The following is a 10,959-nucleotide window of genomic DNA, read 5'->3' as shown; positions in this document are numbered from 1 at the left end:
AAACTTGAACTATTTTTGTTTACTGTTCATTACATTGATGCTAATTGAAACTGCAAAAAGGAATCCTAAATATTTGTGCTATCAAGAATCACAAGGAGAAAATAATTGGTAGGAAGATTGAGATATGTTTGTTGGGATGGAAAATATTGTGGATTTTTCTATAACTGCTGATAATGCTAGTTCAAATGATATTGATATTTCTTACTTGAAAAGTAGAATGGAGGATTGGAACTCACATCCATTGAAGGGAGAGTTTTTGCATGTTAGATATTGTGTTCATATTTTAAATCTTGTTGTGAATGATGGATTGAGAAAAACACATGATTCAATTTTAAAGATTAGAAATATTGTTAGGCATGTGCGTGCATCACCATGTCGTACTGAGAGGATTTGGAGAAGTTGGAATTAGGTATGGTCAAGTTTCGATTGATAAATTTCTTTATTACCTTTAAATAATTTTTAATCTAGTTTTATTTATATATATATATATTATTTGTTATGATTGTTCCTTGTTTTATATGTTTTGTAGAAGTTGCACGCACTCCTGATCCTAATGAAGAAAATTCTGGTATTAAGTCTGATTGAGTATATCTTGTCATGGTATGAATCATGTTCTTTAATATTAGAATGTATAATTAGATTAGAATGTTTTATTAGAATTTTTTTACTGGTGCTATATTATTATTATTATTATTATTATTATATAACTGTCTTTTAATTTTAAGTTGGTTTGCTTAAAGAGTTTTGCTATTTTGTTAGAGAGAACACCAAAATGTAGCTATCTTTTGCTGAAAATTTACTTTATTTTTTGTTGAATTGACTATTTAACTTTTAATGACTTTAATTGTCGTATTTTAATTTCTTTGGTCATTGAATTTTATTAGATCAAGATTTTGTTAGTTATTGTATATTTGTGTTCTATGATTTTAATGTTATGACTTTGTAAAATAGTCCGGCGGATTTTTGTGTGAATTGATTGAAAAAATCAAACCAAACAAAATCGATTTTAATTGATTAGTTTTGGTTTGGATGATCTTGATAAAAAAAAATGAACCAAACTGCACCACAAATACTCCTAGTGATAAGGGCATGCTAACAGTGAACTTTATTGTGGATTTTGGTGTGGGCTTCGATGTGGGCATGTCAGGTTGGGAGGTGGACTGAGGTCCACATGTCTTAGTCTTGGGTTGGATATTTGGATCACTAAGTATTGGGGTCTTTTACTCATTGGGGTCACACAATTGGATTAGAATTGTGTTGGTTTTTTTAACCTACTCTAAGCCTGACACATTGCCATCCTTGTCACCTCTTCTACTAACAATTTCATCATCATCATCAGAAAACTCCATTATTTATAAATTCAGGAACAAAGGAACATGCTCAAAATAGAAATGGATGACATTGGCATTTTGGTGGCAGAGGCTAATCATATCCCTTAAATTCTGATCCTTCTTCAACCTCCTAAAACCATATTTCAATCTTTTTTTAGGGTCCCGATATTAGCAGGCATCAGCTTTATCATAGTCTAACTCCTTGTAGTAATCAACAATAGCAAAAGCATCCAAATAATCTTCATTAACTCTAAGTCATTCATCAGTGAGATTGGATGTAATACACAATACTACCATCAGAAGTTTGGGTCTCAAATATTCTTCCATGATGAAAAATGAGTTTTAGTCGATCACTCATCTAAAAAAATACAACAAAATAAATCAAAATTCATCATCATAGAAATAAGAATTTTCAGAAAATGTTAAACAATTACTTAATAAAAAAAATGCATACATAGCATAATAATAAAACATTAACTATACTAACACATGCATTTATCTTTGCAAAATAGAATTTTACTACAAAAAATTATTAAAATGATTAAAATAGAAACCTTCAACTCTAGAACACAATGACAAAAAAAAATACGACAGAAAATGTAAAAAAAATGGACAATGCAAGCATGAGGACCACAACCTCCCATAATTATTACCTAACTAACTAACAACAAAATTTAAACAAGTAATAGGCAATAAACCTAAACTTTATCTTGCACTTTTGCTAATGTTTAAGTACGATTATGTTGACAGAGATAACGAGTTTCATTAACCAAATAAGCAGATGCTGTAGAGGAGCATTGGCTAGCCACAACGATTGAGACTTGATGGAGACAAAGAGACAATGAACACGAGAAGATCATCTTTGGCTTTTTGGAGAAACAAATGTTTGTTAATGGGGATCTCTTTGAGAGTTTTTTTTTTATTTGAAGAAGACATATTATAACGTGCAACGACATCGTTTTGCTGTAATTGAAACCTAACCACTCAACGACGTCGTTTGGCAAACTGTCAAGTTGGCACTCAACTGCACACATCAGTAATGTTAACATGGTTGGTGGTTTTCGGACTAACGGTAACTCATGCTTCTAAGAGTGAGGGGTACATTTGGTCTTTTAAAAAGTAAAAAATTTAATTGATGCGAGCTGAAAATTTTAAGGACCCGAAAATAAATAGAGTAATCTCTCAAAATGGTACCCGAAAAGTTTGCATTGTTGACAAAATGAACTCTAAAAGATGTTAATGACAAATAAGTCTCTGAAAATTTTAAAAAGACGATAAAAAAAATTAAAAATTAAATATACATTCTAAAAGATAATTTTAAAGATCAAATTTTGATACAAATTTTTGCAATCATAATTATAAAAATAAGATTTTTTTATTCTTAAAATTTGATAATTTTTTGTTAATTTTTTTTTTAATTTTATTGTGAATGACAACATTTTTTTAAAATAAAAAAATCTCATGATCCAATTTTGTTACGTATTTTTTGTGCACTTTCTAAATATTTATTTAAATGTTACGATAAATTTAGATATAATGACAACCCATTTGTTAAATATGAAATATTTTGTTACTTATAAAAAATATAATATTTATTAATTTTTTTATCGTATTTTTAAATCATTAAGAAGTAATTTTTCGATAACATCTTTTAAAAGACTTTTTGTGAGCAACAAAATCTTTTCGGTATTGAATTGGTAATTAACCTAAACAAATATTATTGGGCTTGATTCAAGATAAATAGGCCCATATTTTTATGGCTTGATACTTGCGGGGGAGGAACAATAAACGTAGAGAGGGGGCCACCGAGAAACTTCCACTCAATCAAACAAAAACTAAAATCGCAGCATCTCAACACACACTTAATAGATCTCCTTCTTCTCCTCCTCCCTCTCCTTGATCCATTCTTTCTTCTCACAATCGCCGGATCCCAACTTTAATCAACAAAACATGGCTGGTTTCAGCGGCGATGAAACTGCTCCTTTCTTCGGATTCCTCGGCGCTGCCGCTGCCCTAGTTTTTTCCTGTAAGCCCCTCTTTCCTTTCATTTTTCTTCATTGCATAGATAGATCCCTTTGCCCCAATTGCCCAACAGGCAAAAAAAATGGATCCAAGTTGTGATTTTGATGTGTGGGGTGTGGTGTGATTCAATTGTTTGATTTAGGTTCAATTATATGCAGGTATGGGTGCGGCTTATGGCACTGCAAAAAGTGGGGTTGGGGTTGCATCGATGGGTGTGATGAGACCCGAGCTTGTGATGAAATCAATTGTGCCAGTTGTCATGGCTGGTGTGTTGGGTATCTATGGTTTGATCATTGCGGTTATCATCAGTACTGGGATTAACCCTAAGGCCAAATCTTACTATCTCTTTGATGGCTACGCTCACCTTTCTTCTGGTTTGGCTTGTGGCCTTGCTGGTCTCTCTGCTGGCATGGCTATTGGCATTGTTGGGGATGCTGGTGTTAGGTATTTTGTTTCTCTTACTCCCACTTCTGAATCCTAATTGCTTGTGGTTTGTTGTAGAGAAGCTTCAACCGTTGTGCTAATCTATCTGTTTTTGTTTTTTTTTTGTTTTTTGTCTTTGTAGTGACATGTTTATAGGATTTAAATTACTTGCAAGCCATAATGCATTCTATAAGTTTCAGTGATTTTAGTATAACAATGATTGATTTAGTAATGAGTCTTGTTCTTGTTTGTGATTAAGGGTAGCCAATGATTCATCTGGCCTTTAATTCATGTGATATGTTTTGTTTGATTTAACGAGTTGCATATAATTTTATGTTTTTTTCTTTAGATATGTCTGTAACTTGAATTAGTTGTCTTGCCTTCCTCTGCTATGATGGATATAAGATCATTCCCTCATTCTACTTTAGCATAAAAGGTGATACTGAATTAGAAATGTTCAATGCTTCTTTTGTTAATCTTTTCTGTCTATTCTATAAATTCTGCTGTGGTTTCTGGTTTGTTCGTTGCATTTAGAATACAGATTTTAGCAGAGATATATATTGTTATATCTATTATGATGGATGAACTTGATACTTAATGCATTGCATAGGTGAAGATTTGTTTGGAAATTGTAGTTATATGGATAATTAGTTAATTACACATCCTTTTCTAGTTAGAATAAGTATAGTCTCTTTTGCATGTATGCAACTGTACAATAAAGAAACAGCTATTCTTACATATAATAGTGGTTAAACAAAATAATTTGGTTTACATGTCCAAATGGAAAATACAATTTTATTTTTCAAAAATGTTGAAAGACCAACATTCATATTGATTGTTTAAATCCAAAGTTCTTAATTATCTAAGTGCTTTTGATAACTTTTGCAGTTGCTGCTTTTATTATTATACTGCAATTCACTATGTATATACAACATTGCTGGCTGGATAAATGTTTTTAATCTTCGGTTTAATGTGTTTAATTTGACATGCTAATGTTAATATACTGGTTTTGTAGAGCAAATGCCCAACAGCCAAAGCTTTTCGTTGGAATGATTCTCATTCTCATCTTTGCTGAGGCGTTAGCGTTGTATGGACTCATTGTTGGCATCATCCTTTCTTCCCGTGCCGGCCAATCCAGAGCTGAATGATTAATAGAGAGTTCCCTGTTGGTTGTGGTGCACAGACGCGTAGATTGTGAATGTTACCAGGGATTTTGTATTGGCAAGCTTTTTAGCTTTGTCATGCTCCTCATTCGTCTTTTGCAGGTTATCCAGGAATAAAACCCGTCAAACTATTTATTTGGTCATCACTGTGTTTAGTATGTTCGATTCAAACTAGATTGGATTTCTCTGTAATAAACAGATGTTTGTGTTGGTTACTATATTGTTTAATTAGTATTATTTCATACTCTTCAGTCAAGTCTCTCTTTATGATTTTGGAACTATAATTGTTGATATGACTTCGTGTAGTGTCTTAATTCTTGTATGAAGGTGGATTGCTATGTCAAATTAAAGATTTCATAGTGCCTTAGCCGTGTTTGTGAAGTACTCAAATGCAAAGAACATGTTATAAAAGGAAGTATTTTTGTTTCAACAACTATTTTAAGTTGGCTTTAGCAAATAATTCAAGGTGGTTTAGAGAGTGGCAATTGCGATCATTCTAAGAAATGACAAAGTAAAAAAATATATATGAAAGACATTTACCAAGAAATTGTTTACTTCTAAAATTTAAAAATGGTCAATAACTGATTTTGAAGATCAAAGACATTCACTTGATGAGGATGTACAAAGATATAAAGTCGATTTGACTACCAGAATCCTTCTTTTACGGTTGAACCTCCAAGAAACCAAGAAAAAACTCTAAAGCAGTAAAGCTCCTATTTTGAACTTAGATCAACCTGAGAAAGTAGATAACCTTTTTATTTATTTTTTTTAATCTCTATGTGACTTTCCTTTATATTTTTGAAAAAAGTTTTTTTTTATAGGGTCATCAACTTGTTTCTCTAGTTCTATTCCAAAAGGTTTTGTATTCCTTTTTATTTGTATGATAAGAATATTTAAAAATTAATTTTATTCATAGATAAATTTATTAGTATTATGAATTTTCATATATTGAAATGATATTAGGAGTTTACTCTAGTTGTACTGATTACTGAATCATGGACTGCTATCTAAATTTAAGACTACATCAATCATTTTGTCTACTGAATTTCTCTTTGTTTAGGCCAATGCTTTTTGTTTTGGAGACTAAAAAAGTGGATTGCAGAGTCTTATACTCGATCTGGAAATGTATATTGATTAATGAATTTTAAAATAGAATAGTGTTATATATTCAAGACTTTTTGTTAATCAAATCCAACTAAATTTATCTGTCATAACAAAAATCAGGATGTGTAGCATTACTTTTTCAAATATGCAATCGGGATGATTGAAAATGGAATTCAGACAAAAAAAAAAAAAAAAAAAACGGTTGTTCCATGACAAAAACAAAGTACTACTTCACTTTAATTCCTGGTGAAATGTTATACACTGATACTAGTTACTAGCACAGTATCTTAAAAAGTTAGATCTAATGATAATGTTCGGCTTTTTCGCGATTTACTAATATATTGAGCATTAAAAATATTCTTATCATTACTTCATTCTTTACATAATTACAAGAATTGAATATCTTTAGTTCAATACCTTTTCTGTTTCACGATGCCAAGTGATATCTTAGGATCCTTCGGGTGTATTTGTTTTTGAAAATAGGATAAAATAAGACATTGAAAACAAAATACAAAAGATAAAGATACAAAATTTTGTGTTCTTATATTTTATTTGATGATAAACTAGAACTGTTTTCTTGCTGTCTCATGTTCTATCCTCGTCTTTTGTAGTGTGAGTTTTTTCTGATTTTCGAGTTTGACGGAGCTCTTCGATCTTCATCTGTCTCTTGGCCTTTTCGCGGAACTTGGCGAGTCTTTGGTTTGGCCACGGTGATTGGTTCTTGAAATTTTTTCAACTGGAGTCCACTCTTGATAGCATGCAGATGTACTTCGGGATGAAGATCTGGTATGGTGATAGCTATCTTTGTGAAACGGGTTATGTAATCTTTTAGGTTTTCGTTCTGACCTTGTTTGATTGTATTCAAATAGTCGGAATCGTGCAAGTATTAGAATTTTTATTCTAATTGTCGTCCAATTTGTTAATATAGAAATTAGTTTGGGTGGTGTTGTAATTATTCATTATTATATGATAGTTGGTCTGTTCTTTGATGGAAAGAACACGACTGTTCATCATAAATTTTATAAAGTTTGGGTCCCCAATTCTGATCACACAAGAACAAAAACACACCTTGATTCCATCTGGTTATGTGATTCAAAAATTGAAAGTTCCAAATTAAATCAAAGAATTTTATTGGCAATGGCAGGAGGTACGTAAATTACTAGTTTTATAAAATGTCTAACATGTGGTATCAGAACAAAATTATCTCTGCCTTGCCATTTCAAAATTTAATTGCTGTCCATTGTTTTGATAATTTTTTTTTTCAAAAGAAGAATGTGTAGTATGAATTTTGAAATAAGTAAAAAAAATCATTGAAATTAAAATTGACGTACCATAAGAAGAGGGAATAAAAAATGATATTTCCAAAAAGAATCTTCTAAATTTATGTCGTAGTTATTTTTCATAATAGTATAATTTTCCATGATTCCCATAAGTTTTCTTATTCTTGAATATATATATATATATATAAGAAGAAAAGAAGAAAGAAAAGACGGTGGAAAAGAGAAGACAGAATGAACTTGTTTCAATAGATGAATTTTGTTTGTTATATGCTTTCTACCTTTACGTTGAAGTTGTTGGGCTTCAAAATTTAAATTTTATAAAAATTTAAATGGATGAATTTTGTTTGTTATATGCTTTCAAAACAATTGTCCACTAGATCATCTTCACTTTTGGTATCAATCATGTTATTGAATTTATTTATTTAATGATTATATTTGCATGCAATATAAATTTTTCCGCTACATATCATATTGTGATTAATATATGATTTATTGAGGAGTAGCCACAGCATCTTTGATAATAATTATATTTAAAGAAATTACATAAATATTAATATGATATATTTGTATTTATTGTGAATTATATAATAAACTTACCCACAGGAATTTATTATGTTATTCACATATAATTAGATTGAAATAGAAAATATTTCTTACTTCTTAATTAGCCTACAAGTATTAAGAAGTAGTATTTTATTTTCTAGTTTTGATACTTTAGTTAATATAGTGAATATTATGTGTGTTAAAATCTTTGTCCACAAGTAGATTTTAATGACACTATGATTCATATTTATTTTGATATGATTTGCATTGGCATGTATTATCATATATTATGGATTTTGATGTGCCTATTTAAAGTTGAGTAATATTAGCATGATTTATTATTTGCAGCAGTAATGATATCTGAAACTGTATCTGAAGTTCATTTGTTAAGTGGTGACAACTATAAAGAATGGAAAGATAAGATTCTCTTTCACTTAGGGTGTGCAGACCTTGACTATACTCTTCGTAGGGAAGAGCCTCCGATACCTACTGATGCTAGTTCTCAAGGCGAGGTAGTATTATACGAACGGAGGGAGAAATCCAACCATTTAAGTATGATGTTCATTAAGTCTCATATTTCAACTAGTAACCGAGGTTCAATTCCTGATTGCAGGAATGTCAAAGATTACATGAAGGCTATTGATAAACAGTTTGAGTCTTCTAGTAAGGCACTTACAAGCACCCTAATGGCACAATTGTCATCCATGAGGCTTACCGGCGTAAGAGGTGTGCGTAAACACATCATGAGGTTGAGAGACATTGCAGCACAACTGAAAGCTTTAGAGGTTGAGATCTCTGACTCATTTCTGGTGCATCTTATTCTGAATTCTCTTCCTACTCAGTACGGACCATTTAAGATTTCTTATAATACACATAAGGAAAAATGGTCCATTAACGAATTACTGGTGATGTGTGTGCAAGAGGAAGGAAGGCTAATTCAGGAATTTGGTGAAAGTGCACTATTAGTGACAAATGAGGGTGGTAAAAAGCAAGCTCATAAGAAGAAAGGAAAGGGTATTGTATCCCATCCTATGAAGAAAGAAGGTGCACAGTGTTTCTTTTGTAAAAAGAAAGGACACATGAAGAAGGAGTGCCCAAAAATTAAAATTTGGCTTGAAAAAAAAGGTACTAACCTTTGTGATCTTATTCCTTCAGTGTGTTTTGAATCTAATTTTGTTAAAATATGTCATGACACTTGATGGACTGATTCTGGTGCTGAAATTCATATTTCAAATACCATGCAGGGTTTCATAAGGAAAAGGAAACCAATAGGAAGTGAACTGAGCATCTATATGGGCAATCGGATGTATTCACATGTGGAAGCTGTTGGAACATTTAGGCTTGTATTAAGTACTGGTTGTATTTTAGATTTAGAAAAAATATTTTATATTCCAGATTTTTCTAAAAATTTGATTTCTTTATCTAAGCTTGTAAAACAAGGATTATGTATAAATTTTTATGATGATTCTGTTGATATTATTAAAAATTATAATATTATTAGACGTGGTACTTTAATTAGTGATTTATTTAAAGTCCATTTAGCTAATAATGTTTCATCTAGTCTTATGGTTATGCATGGTAATGGTATGAATGAAAAATCCTCCATGTTGTGGCACCGAAGGTTGGGACACATCTCCATTGAGAGAATAAAGAAATTAGTAAGTGATGGGGTTCTTGAACCTCTAGACTTTACTGATTTTGATACTTGTGTGAATTGCATTAAGAGAAAGCAAACGAAAAAGTCTCAAAAAGGTGCTAAGAGGAGTTTTGACATATTAGAAATAATTCACACTGACATATGTTGTCCTGATATGTCCTTAAGTGGTCAGAAATACTTCATCTCCTTTATTGATGATTATTCACGATATATGATCTCTATATGCTTCATAATAAATATGAGGTATTGGACGCTTTTAAAGTTTATAAAGCTGAAGTAGAGAAACAATGCGGAAAGAAAATTAAGATCGTGAGATCAGATAGAGGTGGAGAATTCTATGGGAGATGTACTGGAAGTGGGCAAGCACCTAGTCCATTTGTAAAGTATCTTCAAGAGCATGGTATTGTGGCACAATACACCATGCCTGGTACACCAGATCAAACTGGTGTAGCTGAAAGAAGAAATAGGACTTTGCTGGATATGGTGAGGAGTATGCTTAGCAACTCCAATCTTTCTTTATCCTTGTGGAGTGAAGCCCTTAAGACAGCCGCGTATATATTAAATAGAGTTCCAACAAAGGCAGTTTCTAAAACGCCATTTGAGCTACGGAAAGGTTGGAAACCTAGTTTGAATCATATACGCATTTGGGGTTGTCCTGCTGAAGTTCGGGTTTATAATCCACAAGAAAGGAAGTTGGACCCAAGGACGATAAGTGCCTATTTTATCGGCTATACAGAAAAGTCTAAGGGTTACAGATTTTATTGTCCCTCCCATTTAAGTAAAATAGTTGAATCTAGAAATGCAAGGTTTTTAGAGCATGATGTGAAAAGTGGGAGAAATCATCCTCTTAAAGTTGTTGAGAATGATAATGTTTGTCAAACTTCTCCATGTACAAGAGTGATTGTTCAATACAATGCCCATACATATAGGGTCAATGTAGAACAACCTATTACTAATGTTCCACATCATGAAGATAATGTTCAAGTAGATCATATGGAGGAGGATCAAACTCTTCATAATGAAAATGTTGTTCAAGAACATATTGTTCAAGAGCAACTTCAAGAAGAGGGAGAACTGGTGCACGAAATTGTGATCACTACTTTTCACAACTCAAATAATCCCTAGTAATGGCTCCAAAGACTTGGTGCTCAATACCATGGCATAAACACAACTTCGCACAACTAACCAGCAAGTGCACTGGGTCGTCCAAGTAATAAACCTTACGCGAGTAAGGGTCGATCCCACGGAGATTGTTGGTATGAAGCAAGCTATGGTCACCTTGTAAATCTCAGTCAGGCAGACTCAAATGGTTATGGATGATATATGAATAAAACATAAAGATAACGATAGAGATACTTATGTAATTCATTGGTGAGAACTTCAGATAAGCGAATGGAGATGCTTTGTCCCTTCCGTCTCTCTGCTTTCCTACTGTC

General features: G+C 32.0%; 1 protein-coding gene across 1 annotated transcript; it reads left to right on the top strand.

The window, feature by feature from the left end:
- Positions 1–3,113: 3,113 nt before the first annotated feature.
- On the top strand, positions 3,114–5,190 carry LOC130982285 (V-type proton ATPase 16 kDa proteolipid subunit). The gene is made up of 3 exons (XM_057906233.1): positions 3,114–3,357; positions 3,512–3,797; positions 4,792–5,190. The coding sequence occupies exons 1-3, from the start codon at positions 3,282–3,284 to the stop codon at positions 4,922–4,924; spliced, it is 495 nt and encodes a 164-aa protein (XP_057762216.1). The 5' UTR covers positions 3,114–3,281; the 3' UTR covers positions 4,925–5,190.
- The last annotated feature ends 5,769 nt before the right edge of the window (positions 5,191–10,959 follow it).

The sequence above is a fragment of the Arachis stenosperma genome, chromosome 5 (assembly GCF_014773155.1).
Source record: "Arachis stenosperma cultivar V10309 chromosome 5, arast.V10309.gnm1.PFL2, whole genome shotgun sequence".
Taxonomy (NCBI): domain Eukaryota; kingdom Viridiplantae; phylum Streptophyta; class Magnoliopsida; order Fabales; family Fabaceae; genus Arachis; species Arachis stenosperma.
Note: the sequence above shows the minus strand (reverse complement) of the source record. Positions and strands in the feature narration are given on the sequence as shown.